This window comes from Stenella coeruleoalba, assembly GCF_951394435.1.
Source record: "Stenella coeruleoalba genome assembly, chromosome: 11".
In the NCBI taxonomy this organism is placed as follows: Eukaryota; Metazoa; Chordata; class Mammalia; order Artiodactyla; family Delphinidae; genus Stenella; species Stenella coeruleoalba.
Genome location: NC_137157.1, coordinates 76767376 through 76784005, shown reverse-complemented (window position 1 = coordinate 76784005; position 16630 = coordinate 76767376). Strand labels below are relative to the sequence as shown.

Genomic DNA, 16630 nt, shown 5'->3' with positions numbered 1-16630 from the left:
GGCAAACAAGCAGTAGACTGAATCTTACCCAAACTGCAATCTAACCTCAACCCAGACCAGTCTCTGATTGTATTACAATGAGTTCCCCCTTCTTCCACTCTGTTATCTTAAAGAAAATTTTGAACTTTCTCCATTGAAAGTCATCATCATATGGAGGCTCTTTTTTCTTTTTCTTTTTTTTTTTTTTTTGGCCTTGCAGGATCTTAGTTCCCTGACCAGGGATCAAACTGTGCCCCTTGCAGTGGAAGCATGGAGTCCTAACCACTGGACCGCCAGGGAATTCCCGGGCCTCTATTTTTTTTTTTTTTACACAATTTCCAGTATTAAATAAGAATTACTCAGCATGCAAAGATAAGAACCATATGACTAATTATCAAGAGAAACAAACAAATACACAGAGGGGCTAGGGAAGGAAAAGATCTATACAGAGTTTTCCCTAAGTGCATCTTAGAACTAGGAGCAGAGGAAACAGCCAAGCTCCCCCATCCTGACCTCCCAGCTGCCATCCTGCAACCATATGAATTTCCTGGAGTTCTCGCAACTTTTAGCTTCCCCCCCTCTGTCAGGGGCAAGGACCACTTGCCCTTCAAAATTCCTTTTTCTCTTCATAGCCTAGCAGAAGGGGGGGGGGAATTATATTCACAACAAGAGACAATAGAGGTTTAAGAACATAAAAACCTAATCAAAAATCACAGTTATGGCCACCTCCACCCCCAGAACCAGTCAGCAGTTTCTCAGTTAACTACTTTCAAAATTTCAACTTGTTTTTGCTCCTTAAAGAGGCATTTACTAAGTGTCTTGTCTTTTAGCTCCTCTATGATTGTAGTTTCCTAAAATTTTTATAGCATGATATGAGGCACAGCTGTACTATTTTTCAAGAACCATATTACCTTTGAAGAATATAGCATTTTTGCAAATAGAAAACAACATAACTTGGTTTTTAAAATGAAGTATAAAATAATTTCTACATAGTTCCCTCTTTTTCCTTTCTGTTTCTAATTCTGAATTACAAGGTAAAAAAAAATTTTTTTTAACTAAGAAGAGAGACAATTCTCCTTTTATAAAATATCAGACTCATGTTATGAGGACAAAATTTCCCAAGGCAGCCAGGCCTCCCTCTACCCTGTTCTACAGATAAAGAAACTCCTAACAGGCCAGTGTGAAAATCAGGAGCTAAATGCAGAGACTCAGATTTTCTAAACTTACGTTGTGTAAAAAATTACCCTTCTCCTGCCTGAGCAACTTTGGCTATCAATTAATTAGTAATATCTAACAATAATAATAATACTTACAACAATAAATATTCTGTAAAACAGAAATTCTTGTGTTAATGGCTAAGTCCATTAACAAATGGGGAATGTGAAACTGTTCTTTGATGAGATATTACTATGACACTTTGGCATAATTTCTAAAACCAAAAATATAGTCATTTACTGTTCCTCCTTTTACTTTGATTTTCAAAAAAATCAAAACAGAAATTGGCAGTTTTCTGAGAGTCCCAGGCCACAAAGTTCATCTGCAATTTTGGAAACAAAAATAAAGATAACCAAACGATTGGTATTTCCAAGTTGTTCTTGAACTGCTATCAAGCTTTCAGCTTCCAAAGGAAGAAACACTTCTAATACTTTTGTTCCCTAAAATATTAAAAATTTTAAAATCCAAGTCATCCTGCAGCAGTTCTTCTAGCAGGCTCATTTCATGAGTTCGGTAGAGCTGACCCACTGAGTCAGTGTAACTCAAGATAATGCCTGAATATGTCAAAAAATAATTCAGCCATGGTTTCAAATGTGCTTTATGACAATTTAAATATAGCCTATAAATTACACCATGCCTTTTCATTTATAGAAAGTTTTGCATGTTAAAAAATAAAGCTGACTAAAAATTAAGATAAATGGTAATACTTGAGAACAAATGCCTCACGTCTATAAACACGATGTAAACTGAATCTGAGCTACAGATTTTGTCATATCTGTTTTTAAATATAGCTTAGTTTGAAAGTAGAAAATCTAGACTATTTTAGGGAAATTTGGGTATCATAGGCAGTCTTCAGTTTCAACCTATTGTAGAATCTTGGGGTGGGGAGAAATCTTGGAGATTACCTAGTTCTGCCTCATATCAGATGTCAGCATTCTATTTCCTGCCAATCCAGGGTATATTATTTATTCATAGTACAAAGTATAGGAGAGTTTTTGTAAAGTGTGTTAGTTACCTACAGCACCATAACAAACTGTCACCAGACTTAGCAGCTAAAAACAACAACTGTTTATTGTCTCACGGTTTCTGAGAATCAGGAATCCAGGAGTAGCTTACTTGGATGATTATGATTTAGGGTCCCTCATGAGGTTATAGTCAAGCTGCCAGCTACGCCTGTGGCATCGGAAAACTTGACAAATTTGAAGCATCTGCTTCCTAATTAACGCATGTGTCTCCTGGCAGGAGGCTTCAGTTCCTCACCATGTGGTCCTCACCGTTGGGCTGCTCATGACATGGTTCCCACCAGAGCACATGGAGAAAGGAGGAGAGAGAGAGAAAACACACCCAAGATGTAAGTCATAGATTTTCATAACTTAATCTTGGAAGTGACGTACCGTAACTCCTACATGCCATTGTTCTCACAGTCCAACCATGGGACAGTGTAAGAAAGAACAACCCAAGGGATATCAAAGTTCATTGGGGGTCATCATGCAGGCTGGCTACCACAAGCAAAGAAGAATCCAACTGGAGTCACACAACTCTAGATCCAAAGTTTAGGCTGTACCATATTCTTCAAATCTTGGTTGAAAAGAGAGGTTGAAGGCCTGTCAGAAGCAGGCACAATGAGAAAGTAAATAATCTGCTTATTTAACTTGTCTCTACCTTCAGAGAATCTCTGGCGATAGTGCCCAACCACAACCCCATGAAGGGGCTGGCCAGAGGGAGTGGCCTGGAGCACCCGCTGTAAGGAGGGCTGAAACCTCACCGGGACACACGGGAAACATGGTTCCAGGCAATGAACCTTTCCAAATACAACTCCTGCTTTAACTAGGAAATGAACACTAGTCTTGTTCCCACCAAAGTAGACAACACCCTCATGAAAAAATAAATACTTCTTGCTGGCATCTACCAATGTCGAACATTCTAATTTATGTGAAAATGCCCCCAATCCTGGCACCACCTAGCTGAGGGTTGTCCGACGTCAGCAGCTGCAGGGAGCTAAAAATTAGGAAATTGAATTTGTAGTTTTGGTTACTGGGAATGACCAATATTAGGTTATCTGGCTTGGAAAACTGTAATAAATGCATAAAGTTTCTTATTTTGAAAATAGAAGTATATGATTTTTATTAATAAAAAATCAGTTTCTCCCCAACTCCACCAAATAAATAGAGCAAATACTTAAAGTATTTAAATAAAGTACTTAAATACTTAAAGGGGAAATCAAATTATTGGCCTCCTTTAAATATTTGTTCGGAGCTTCCCTGGTGGCGCAGTGGTTGAGAGTCTGCCTGCCGATGCAGGGGACATGGGTTCGTGCCCCGGTCCGGAAAGATCCCACATGCCGTGGAGCAGCTGGGCCCGTGAGCCATGGCCGCTGAGCCTGTGCATCCAGAGCCTGTGCTCCGCAACGGGAGAGGCCACAACAGTGAGAGGCCCGTGTACAGCAAAAAAACAATTAAAAAAAAATATTTGTTTGACTGTAGCCAGGAAAGTAAATAATTAGATTTTAGGTGGGATATATTGAGTCCTCCTGAATTCTCCAATGTAGTTATTACCAGAGTCTTCTTTGGGGGGCCCTGGTACCAATGATAAACCCACTGTAAGCAAAACACTCTGCTAGGTGCTGGGGTTTCAGGAGTGAGGAAGACACAGATTTGGCTCTAACAGCTTATATTGCACATTATTTGATTATAAGTGGGATACATGATTCAAAGTTGACTTAGGGGCCCTTGGACCAGAAAAGCTTCCATAAGGAAGTAATATTTATGTTCCATGAAGAGGAATTTATCAGGTAAAGGACAGAAGGGAAGAGGAGAAAAGAGCATCAGTGAGCCTGGAGGGAGAAGAACCCAGTGAATTGGAGGAAGAAGGCAGTGAGAAAAGGATGAGAGAGTTGAGGTAGAGCCAATCACTCAGGGGCTTTGGGGCCACGTTAATGATTTTATCTGCATCCTAAGAGCCGCTGAGAGGTCTTAATCTCTCAGGTTAGTGATACAACCAAGATTTGCATTTTGAAAAATCATTCTATCTTGTGACTAGGTAAGGGCAGGGAGGTGGGCATAAGAGCGGAGTTAAGGGGTGAGGGTCAAGCTGCAGCAGGAGAGAATGACTGCAAAGGGGGAGAAGTGAGGGGACTGTCCTCACTCACTAGGCAGTGAGAATGGTGTGTCACTCTTAACTAAGAGCTCTGTGGGGGACACAGGTGCCCAGGAGGCCTTGCTGGGTAGTTCTCATCCTCCCCAGGGTTTCCCTTCATGCCCAAGGAAGCCTTTTGGAAAAAAAGTCTCCATAAGGTCACTCCTGCCTGAGTTGCTCTCAGCTCCAGGCATATTCCGAACACTCTGGGAAGCCGCCAACTCCTAGCTCTTGAGAGGCCCCCGTGTACTTGTGAAATCTTTTTTTTCAAATTAGGTGTTCTCCAAGGTGAACTTCCCCTCAGGTACCCTGCAGGGAGCATGTGCATTCGCTCACCTCCCCACTTGAGGTCAGAGCCTTGTACACCTCTCCTCCCTCTGCCAGCACTGCTGTCTGCCCCAGACTCTCCTGCTGCCCAGCCACTCAAAGTTCTGTTGCATACACACCTCTACAGGATCAGCCACAGTTGCGCCGTTTATGCTTCTTCCTAAAAACATAGTCCAACCTTTTTTCATTGATTTTGTGGCCTTACTCACAAGTGGGCTGTCTGAGAAGTTTCCAACCCACTTGTACACTGATCTCAATGGAGAGAGTGAAACGGGGACAGGAAGGCTTACCATTTAAGGCTTATCTGAAATGATTTTTTTTTATAGATAAAACACATGCATACACACATGTATACATACATACAAATGCTGGTGGTCTCTGATCACATGGCCAAGTTTTCCTTGATTTCCTCCATAAATTTATTACAATTTTCAGTCTCCCCTGCTGAATAGAAAACTGGACTGTAATTCACACTATTAAATAAATGACATAATTTCATTGTTTTCTTTCTTTAGAATTTTCACTGATTAACAATTTACTGGTTCAGTGTGGTCTTAACATAAATTAGAGGTGGGAAGGAGGAGCTTATTGTCATGCTGGGTAAACATTTGAGAATCAAAAGGCCAGCGCTTACCATTCCACTCCTAATTTGATGGCAGCCCATCAGAAAATGGCTCCACCTCAGGCATTTTTTCCTTTCCTTCAAGGTCCTGATGTGGTTGAATGACCTTGCTTTTTCAGAGCTTCTGCAGCTCTTATTTGGACACCTTGGTTGGGGGCTCTAGCCCCCAACCACTCCCCAGTCTTTAGCTGTTCCTGATGAGCCCTTGCTACCCTCCCAGACCTATGGTCACCTTGCTCCAGGTCCCCAGGAGTCAGGAAAACACACACTGATGGGTTTTTATCACCTGCTTTAGCACCTCCACATTTCAGAAAACATTTCACACAGAGGAGTTCAAGATCCTGGGAATCAGTCCGCATTTTATTTTACAGTACATTCATATGAGTTCCTGCCTTTCCAAGGTAATCATATCACATTCAGGTTAGCACTGCTGGTAACAAAACTGTACAACTACCCTGGCTTCAAAAACAAGATAGGATGATACACATTAACACTTCTTTCCCTTTAATACTGCAGAAGACAATACATCACAAAAATAAAATCACATGCCTTTTACAGTCCAGTGTGAAGGCATGTTACTTATGTTAAAATTAAACCATCTGGGACATGAGGAGAAAAAGAAGAGCTTCAAAGCTTACGATGTCTACAGTCTCCCCCATGCCATCTTTCTCTTCTAACCGCCAGCTGGCACATTCAGCATCAATGCCTTGGGAAGAGGGGGCAGAAGAAAGCAGGGGATCATTTAACTCTGAAACTCATGGCTTCTTGGGCTACTTCTGTAAAAAACTACTTAAATAACCTAAAATTCTAAAAAGAGTTCATATTAACAAGGGATGGTAATATAGAAAGCACCTGGAGAAAATTCCTCCAGTGACTGATGGAAAATATAAGCCGCAAACATTTCACAAAAACGGACAACTGCATCATATCCAGAAATATATTAAATTCTGAAAATTCACTTTTGCTTTACTGAATGAAAACACTGTGACCCATGTTCTGGTGTTGAATCAGTTCAGAAAAACAGCTGTAACCTCCATCTGCGATATTTATCATGGGCTATCTTGCATCATTACCATGTCAGAGTGCAGCTGACTGATATCCCCAACCCTTGAAAAATATAAGAAGCCAAACTGAGCTATAATAAAAACTAGGACAGATTAGATAGGAGAAAATTCAGATGTGTGAGAAAGCAAGAAGTAAGATTTACTTGGGTCTTTTTCCTAGATAAAAAATATTGTTACAAAATGTTTTGGACCCGGGTCCAACACAGCTGGAATGATAAGTTACTGAAAATGCAAGCCCCCATCCAGAAAGACAGTGTGCTTATGTAGCACCTTTCTCATAGAAGTCCAATGTGCTTTAGTATAACTGTCAATTAACTGCATAATTAAGTGAATGATTCAGAATATACTTGGACTGATTGTTAATTCCAGTGATGAAAAGAGTCCCTGCCACTCGCTGCCAAGAAATTTTTGAGTCCTGAACTTATTAGGTTATGAATGAAATCGATATTCATACAGGCTGACTCAAAAGAAATACCACCCCTTTCAGGGCTGAAAAATATGATGGAAGAGAGAATAAGACACTTCTTAGGAAAGCCACATCTTTAGGAAAAAACACCTTATGAAAAACCAGAGCCAGTGCATATTGTACAACCCCTGAAGAAAACCCCCAGCAGCAGTGGAGAGCAAGGGGAGCAGTGATGATTTTGAAACCAGAGTGACTTGTAGCTAACGTCCTAACAGTAAATTCACATAGTGAAATGCAGAATAAGTCAACATATAGCCAAGGTTTACATTTATCTAGAAATATGTTTTATGCCTTAAAAAAAATTGCAATGCACTCCAAAAAAATTTTTTCAGATAATTCATGTACAACAGAAGGCACTGTTATTCGCATAAATCCATTGATTCTGCATGGCAAAACCTGAGACGTGCAATTCCATCCAATCCTCTAAAACCACCTTGGTCATTCATCCTTTGGAGCATATGCTTTGTCCTTTGCAGTCCAATGATTTTGTTGTTCTTTAATTTCATACATTACAGTAGCTGCTTAAAATATATATTTCAGGGTGAGAAAGGTCAAAGGGGATGCAGGGGTGGAGAAAGGTGATGCCGGACGCCAGGCAGTAACTGGCACAGCAGGTGGCACAAAGAGTAGCCCCGGCTCCCCTTGACCCTCTCCTTCCGGCTGACGTACCACGTAGCGATGACATTTGGTCGGTTGATCTTCCTTCTTTCAGTTGTTGGTGGGCATAGTCCCAAAGTTAAATGCAGAGAGGACTCCTTTGTTTTCAAAGGTGAAGCCTCCCTGTTGTTCAATCTTCTTCTTTGCCTCTAGCATTTGCCAAGAGAAAGGGGAGAAAAGAGAGGAGTATTTAAGGTGACAAAGTTGGAAATAACCTCAAAGGGGCCAGATTCTTTAGAGTTAGTACTGTGAAGGAATGTGAATCGTGGTATTAATTATTCTGCCCAATTGAACATTACCTTTAATAAACCCGTGTCAGTAAGTACCATCGTCTTGGTGTCTGGGGATGCGGAACCAGCAGATATGGAACACACGGATACAGAGGGCCCACTGCACCACACCATTTTAACAGGGGACACAAGCATCCTCAGATTTTGGTATCCAAGGCAGGTCAGGGAAACAATCCCCCCCACACAGATACCGAAGGAAGACTGTAGTTATATTTTCTATCTTGGAAAGACTATTTGCTAAAACTGAACAAAATAAAAACAAGGCTCAAAGCTAGTGTCTATTGCTGAAAGGGCACACTGACTTCTCACATCAGGAGGGCCGATACAGAATCTGTACAGGACTTAAAGCCTAAATCCAAGCAGAAGAAGCTGGGTTCTAAACTCTAGATTCCTATTCCATGATGTTCCCCACTAAAATACTTTTGTAATTACAAAATCTTCCATTAATTTTCTAGGAGTGACCATAACAACGTCTGTGTAAAACAATTTCTCCAGCTCAAAAACTGAAAATCAACGAGAATCACCAACATATAAAGCCCAACAAATAGAAATGGAAAGTATTTCAATTTCTAGGAATACAAGCGCCCTGCAAGAATTCATAAAATGCTTTTGACCCATCTGTTGTTTAGGTGGGTGACCCAGCTGATTAACTCTCCCTTAGCAAGATTCATCCCAACCTTTACATCTTACCTTTGGCTCCAAAATAGGATAAGGGTGTGAATAAGAACACCACTAAAGACACATTAACACATGGTGTTTCACAGAGCTAATATATCATGGATGATTAAAAAGATCATACAATAATGATAATTCCTTATTATCTTGAAAGGTTGGCCTCTAACACTTTTTAGAACGGTATTTAGGTGCCACCAGGCTCGTAAAATAAAAGCTGAATACGGGCACTCTGACACATGCACTCCGATCTAGAAATCATGCTGGCTGACCTGCTACCGTCCTTCGGTGCTCGGCCAGTGTGTACACCTCCTGTAGCGCCCTCCTCTGATCCTCACTGAGCGGTGCCATCAGCAGTTGGTACCAGGCAGCATCCCGATTCTGCACAGCTGTTGTATTTTGGGGGTGTATTGAGGGAGAAGGAAAAATAAAGGAGTCCAATGACAATTATTATTTCAGAGGATAACTAATAACACAATCAGATTACAATGAAATGATCACAGACAATAGGTGATAAAACTTATTCCAACAAAGGACTACTCCTGAGTACTCACTTTAGTACTCGACCTACGTGGGGCTATAAAGGAAGGTTGGGACATCACAAATCTGTTTTGCCTAGTTCTCTGCTCCCTCCCCATCTCCTCTTCTTCCTGGGTTTTTACGAACTATGAATGCTGCCTAAAATCCAGATCTTGGGAAACACCTTACTCACTTGTTACCATTTTCCTCAGGAATTCTCATGCTACCTGCTCCTTCAGCATCACTTCTATGCCAAAAACTCAAATTTGTACCTTTAGGCAAAACTGTTCCCTAAGCCTCCTGGTCTTTTACTTTGGATAGCTCACCTCAAACTCAGTACAACTGTAACCAAATTTAACATTTTACCTCCCAAACCCTCCTTATCTCCCATTTCCATCACTAGTTCTATCAGTCTCCTAGTCAACCACTGTAAATGCCTAACATCTTTAATCATGCTCTCTCCACATCCAATTCTGTGCTGCTTTCTTGATGTCTTTCACTGATACGCTTTGTCCCATCAAATGCCATCCTCCCACTCCAGGGCCCTATTACTCCTAAATCAATAAAGTAATTTCCTAACGCTTGGTTCCCGAGTCTAGCCCCCTTCAGTTCTTTTTGGACATCATCATCAGAAAATATACCCCTGAAGGAAATTATCATATCCCCAAGGTCACCTCTTTACAGAAAAACATTCAAAAACACTCTAATAGGAAATGGGATAAAGAAAATCTCAGTCCAGAATTCAAGACTGGGGGACTTCCCTGGCAGTCCAATGGTTAAGACCCCTGCTTCCATTGCAGGGGGCACAGGTTCGATTCCTGGTCAGGGAAATAAGATCCCGCATGCTGCACGGCCAAAAAGAAAAGGAAAAAAAAAACCCCACCAGATTTCAAGGCTGGTACAATTTTACTACTTCACAGAGACTTTAAGCAATGGTCCCTATATGCTGACTGGGCCAAAGCTGGCTGCCTATCTCTTGAGGAGCACTTTCAAACCACTCAAGACCTAAGAGCTTCTTTGTTGCCTATGATGCACACCCAGGTCTGGAAGTAACTGCCTTAGAGCGTACCCTCCACATTCCAGTCTCCACATTTACACTCTTATCTTCCTCATGCTTTGGAATATCATTCCCTGTACTCTCTACCTCTTGTTCCGCTGAATTTCAATAAATCATAGAGGTGGTTCATTAATGGTATTTGTAACAACCAATACATTGGCATACTAAATAATGCCAATATATTACACTACCATTGCCTTGTTAGTAACAATATTTTATATACAAGGATGTTCAATTTAATATTGCTTGTAAAAAAGAAAAACCCTGGAAATATCTTATATGTCCATCAGTGGAAATAAGCTAAATTATGGTATTACCAGAGAAATATGATGTAACTATAAAACAACCTATTTAGTGGGATTTTTTATTATAATTTGTTTATAATAATTTTCTAAATGCTTTCATTGGCTTATTATTTATTTTTAATTCTATAAGTTTTCCATTTATATCTTTCATTCTTCTACTGGGTTATTGGTCTTATTCATTTATAGAAGGCCTTTGTAATCTGTGGGTCTTAAGCCTATGACATGTACATGACAAATATTTTCTCCCAATCTTTGAGTTTCTAGTGTCCTTTGCTGTACAAATTGGTAAATTGCTTATGTAGTAAAAATTTACTCTCTATTGGACTCTGTTCATTCACATGGGGATTCTGAATTGCTAATAAGTTTATGCCCACAATTTTTAATTTTTTTTTTTTTTTTTTTTTTTTTTTTTGCAGTACACGGGCTTCTCACTGTTGTGGCCTCTCCCGTTGCGAAGCACAGGCTCCGGACGTGCAGGCCCAGCGGCCATGGCCCACGGGCCCAGCCGCTCTGCGGCATGTGGGATCCTCCCAGACGGGGGCACGAACCCGTGTCCCCTGCATCAGCAGGCGGACTCCCAACCACTGCGCCACCAGGGAAGCCCCAATATGGCCACAATTTTTAAGCAACATATGTGAGATACTTCATTCTGCAAAAACCCTTATCCATTCATATCTAGAGGATGAACAATATATGCAGATACTCTTGCCTGTAATTACTTTTGTGAGGATACCCTGCAGCCTCACTCTGCCACTTTACAATGATTAAGGTTGCTGGGATTGGGTGATGGATGTTTCATTATGCTATTTGCTCTCATTTTGTGTATGTTTGGGGATTTCCATAATTAAAAATAAATTAAAAATTTAAAGGGAATCTAAACCAATTTGGGGGAAGATCCCAAAACAACTTCTAATAGATGGAAATGAAAAACATATCTGAAGATTCAGGGAGTAACAACATACTCAGCAGGGCTTGTGTGAAAAATTGATATTCATCCACACTATTGTCAAGGTCCAGTGGAGTGCTGAATCCCTCAAGGGCAGTTTCTTCCAATACTTCTTCATCCCAGTCATCATCATCTTCCTCCTCATCTTCACCTCTTCCATTATTTGACTGCATTGCTTGAGCAGTTACATTCGTCTCCTCTTCATCACTTGAAATCTCTTCTGTGAATCCATTATTTATTTAAAAGGAATCAAACACATAAGGACAAAATATAAATTCCATAAAGAAAATAAAAATAATAAATGACATTCCAGAAATGGAAAAATGACCAAATAATTTTATGTAAAATTATAAAAATAAACCTTATCTTTACTGTAGTTGCTAAACTGAAAATGACTTTATCCTCCTCACTCAAAACAATTTCTATCTCTAAAGATGAACATTATTACTGTTTTACTATGGCTGCTTCACATCCATTAATATATACTATTTAGCCACAGATTCCCAAATTAACTTTTTTGTCAAAAAAGACATAAAATGATTATGTATTCAGTGCATGTGTTTTAAATAACAATGACCTACCACTGAGAATTTGAGTCTCTTAGCAATTAACTAAGTTGATTATGAACTGCTCGGAAATGCTCAAATGAAGAGGTCATTTCTGCTAATAGAAACAGAAAAATATAGAAATACAGAGGAAAAATAATTAGCTATATGTGGGTTAAAAAAATTGAAAGCTGAATTGTATATCCCCATAGATTCAGTTTCTATTTTCAGGGCTGGTCTGTTCCAAGCAGTTAGTCCAGTATTATAAATAACCGGAAGACAGTAAATGCAGAACAAAATCAACCTAAGAGGAGAAACCTGGAGTAAACCCAAAACAGGCAATATTAATCTAAACCTAATTCTATAAAACGCACCATACTGAAGCACCTGGATTCAACTGCAAGGTAGTTTTAGGGATAATGCAAGAAACCATAGTTTTGACCACATATATGGAAAAAAAAAAAAAAATATATATATATACACACACATATATATATATATGTGTGTGTATATATATATATGTGTATATATATATATATATATATATAATATGTAGAATAACAAAGACAGCAAGAGAAACCTTCACTGGTTAATCATCCTACACCTCAATAGGAAATTCAACAAGAAAGTCTGGGAAATTACTAGAAAATTTCCCTCAAGTCATAATAATTATAACCCATTAGAGAGCAAAGCGAGAAATTATAAAGAATGCAACATACTAAAAAAAATTCTGTGATTGTCTGCATATATTTAGCAAAATAAACAATTACAAGAGACTCACTTCAGAGCTAAAGACACACACAGACTGAAAGTGAGGGGATGGAAAAATATATTTCATGCAATGGAAACAAGAAAGAAGGGGTAGCAATATGCATATCAGATAAAGTAGACTTTAAAACAAAGGCTATAACAAAAGACAAAAAAGGGCATTATATAATGATAAAAGGATTGATACAAGAAGAGAATATAACATTTGTTAACATATATGCATCTAAATATATAAAACAAATATTAACAGACATAAAAGGAGAAATTGACAATAATACAATAATAGGAGGAAACTTTAACCCACTTACATCACTGGACAGAAAAATCACATGGACCATCCAGACAGAAAAATCAATAAGGAAAGAGTAGTCTTAAATGACACATCAGACCAGTTGGACTTAATAGGTATCTACAGGACATTACATCCCAAAATGGCAGAATACACATTCTTTCAAGTGAACATGGAACATTCTCCAGGAGACAACACATGCTAGGCCACAAAACAAGTCTCAATAAATTTAAGGGGAAAGAAATTATATTAAGCATTTTTTCCAACCACAGCAGTATGAAACTAGAAATCAATTACAGGTAGAAAAATGGGAAAAACATAAACATATGGAAACTAAACAACATGCTACTAAAACACCAATGGATGAATGAAGAGATTAAAGAGGAAATCAGAAAATACCTTGAGACAAATGAAAATAAAAACAGAACTTTCTGAAATCTACAGGACACAGCAAAAGCAGTTCTAATAGGGAAGTTTATAGCAATCCAGGCCTACCTCAAGAAACAAGAGAATCAAAAAACAAACAACCCAGTCTGAAAATGGACAGAAGACCTAAATAGACATTCCTCCAAAAAAGATATACAGATTGCCAACAAACACATGAAAGAATGTTCAACATAATTAATCATTACAGAAATGCAAATCAAAACTACAATGAGGTATCTCACACCGGTCAGAATGGCCATCATCAAAAAATCTACAAACAATAAATGCTAGAGAGGGTGTGGAGAAAAGGGATCGCTCTTGCACTGTTGGTGGGAATGTAAATTAATACAGCCACTGTGGAGAACAGTATGAAAGTTGCTTAAAAAACTACAAATAGAACTACCATATGACCCAGCAATCCCACTACTGGGCATATACCCTGAGAAAACCATAATTCAAAAAGAGTCATGTACCAAAATGTTCATTGCAGCTCTATTTACAATAGCCAGGCCATGGAAGCAACCTAAGTGTCCATCATCGGATGAATGGATAAAGAAGATGTGGCACATATATACAGTGGAATATTACTCAGCCATAAAAAGGACAAAACTGAGTTATCTGTAATGAGGTGGATGGACCTAGAGACTGTCATTCAGAGTGAAGTAAGTCAGAAAGAGAAAAACAAATACCGTATGCTAACACATATATACGGAATCTAAAAAAAAAAAATGGTCATGAAGAACCTAGGGGCAAGATGGGAATAAAGATGCAGACCTACTAGAGAATGGACTTGAGGATACAGGGAGGGGGAAGGGTAAACTGGGACAAAGTGAGAGAGTGGCATGGACATATATACACTACCAAACGTAAAATAGCTAGTGGGAAGCAGTCGCATAGCACAGGGAGATCAGCTCGGTGCTTTGTGACCACATAGAGGGGTGAGATAGGGAGGGTGGGAGGGAGGGAGATGCAAGAGGGAAGAGATATGGGGACATATATATATGTATAACTAATTCACTTTGTTATAAAGCAGAAACTAACACACCATTGTTAAGCAATTATACTCCAATAAAGATGTTTTAAAAAAAATGCAAAAAAAGGGCTTCCCTGGTGGTGCAGTGGTTGAGAGTCCGCCTGCCGATGCAGGGGACACGGGTTCGTGCCCCGGTCTGGGAAGATCCCACATGCCATGGAGTGGCTGGGCCCATGGGCCATGGCCGCTGAGCCTGCGTGTCCAGAGCCTGTGCTCCGCGGCGGGAGAGGCCGCAGCAGTGAGAGGTCTGCGTACCGCCAAAAAAAAAAAAAAAGAGAGAGAGAGAGGGCCCAAATAAATAAAACAAGAAATGAAAGAGGAGAAATTACAACTGATATCACAGAGATACCAAAAAATCATAAGTGAATACTACAAATATTTATATGCCAACAAATTAGACATCCTAGAAGGAATGGAAACATTTTTAGAAACATACAATCTTCCAAGACCCAATCAGGAAGATATAGACAATCTGAATAAAGAGATCACTAGCAGTGAAACTGAATTCATAATAAAAAGACTCCCAGCAAACAAAAGTCCAGGACTGGACGGTTTAACATGAGAACTCTATGAAACGTATAAAGAAAAGCTAATACCTATTCTTCTCAAACTATTCCAAAAAAAGAGAACACTCCCAAGTTCATCCTATGAGGCCACCAAAAGCAGACAAAGACACTACAAAAAAAGAAAGTTACAGGCCAATATCTCTGATGAATATAGATGCAAAAATCCTGAACAGAATATTAGCAAACCAAACTCAACAATTTATAGAAACGGATGGTACACCACGATCCAGTGAGATTTATTCCAGGGATGCAAAGATGATTCAATATTCACAAATCAATCAATGTGATACACCACATTAAAAAAAAAAAAGAAAGGATAAAAATCACATGATCATCACAAGAGCTACAGAAAAAGCAGTTGACCAAATTCAACATCCATTCATGACAAAAACTCTCATCAAAGTGGGTAGAGAGGGAACATATCTCAACATAATAAGGGTCACTTATGACAAACCTACAGCTAACATCATACGCAACAGTGAAAGCTAAAAGATTTTCCTCTAAAGATAAGGATACGCACTCTCGCCACTTCTATTTAACATACTATTGGAAATTCCAGCCATCAGACAAGAAAAAGAAATCAAAGGCATCCAAGTTGGAAGGGAAGTAAAACTGTCACTATTTTCAGATGACAAAATACTATATACAGAAAACCCTAAAGTCTCCAATGGAAAGCTTTTAGAACTAATAAATGAATTCAGTAAAGTTGCAGAAAGAGAAAGCAAGAAAACAATCCTGTTTAAAATTGCATCAAAAAGAATTAAAAACCTAGGAATAAACTTAACCAAGGAGGTGAAAGACCTCTACTCTGAAAATTATAAAACAATGATGAAAGAAACGAAAGATGATACAAAGATATCCCATGTTCATGGATTGGAAGAATATCATTAAAAAAATCCATACTACCGAAAGCAATCCATAGATTTAATGCCTATCAAAATACCCATGATATCTTTCACAGAACTAGAACAAATCTTCCTAAAATTTATATGGAACCATAAAAGACCCTGAATTGCCAAAGCAATCTTGACAAAAGAGAACAGAGCTGGAGGTATCATGCTCCTTGATTTCAGACTATGCTACAAAGCTACAGTAATCAAAACAGTATAGTACTGGCACAAAAACAGACACACAGATCAATGGAACAGAATAGACAGCCCAGAAATAAACTCCTGCGTTTAGGGTTGATTCATCTATGACAAAGGAGGCAAGAATATACAATGGGGAATATCAGTTTCTTCAATAATAAGTGGTGCTGGGAAAACTGGACAGCTACATGTAAAAGAATGAGATTAGAAGATTTTCTCATGCCATGTACAAAAATAAACTCAAAATGGATTAAAGACCTAAATGTATAACCAGAAACCATAAAACTCCTAGAAGAAAAGCAGAACACTCTTTTTTTTTTTTTTTTTTGCGATATGTGGGCCTCTCACTGTTGTGGCCTCTCCCATTGCAGAGCACAGGCTCCGGACGCGCAAGCTCAGTGGCCATGGCTCACGGGCCCAGCCGCTCCGCGGCATGTGGGATCTTCCCAGACCAGGGCATGAACCCGTGTCCCCTGCATTGGCAGGCAGACTCTCAACCACTGCACCATCAGGGAAGCCCCAGAACACACTTTGACATAAATTGTAGCAGTATTTTGGGGGGGGGGGGTCTCCTAAGGCAAAGGACACTAAAGCAAAAATAAACAAATGGGACCTAATTAAATTTAAACGCTTTTGCACAGCAAAGGAAACCATCAACAAA

The 16630-nt window shown here is 39.2% G+C and overlaps 1 protein-coding gene across 1 annotated transcript in view; it reads right to left on the bottom strand.

The window, feature by feature from the left end:
• Nucleotides 1-5624: 5624 nt before the first annotated feature.
• Nucleotides 5625-16630, bottom strand: part of IPO8 (importin 8) — a 70540-nt gene continuing 59534 nt past the window's right edge. Inside the window, exons 23-25 of the mRNA XM_079936644.1 lie at nucleotides 11271-11474; nucleotides 8700-8816; nucleotides 5625-7614 (exon numbers count right to left, since the gene is read on the bottom strand). Coding sequence (XP_079792770.1) covers nucleotides 7517-7614; nucleotides 8700-8816; nucleotides 11271-11474 — 419 coding nt within the window. The 3' untranslated portion in view covers nucleotides 5625-7516. The remainder of the gene's footprint in view (nucleotides 7615-8699; nucleotides 8817-11270; nucleotides 11475-16630) is intronic.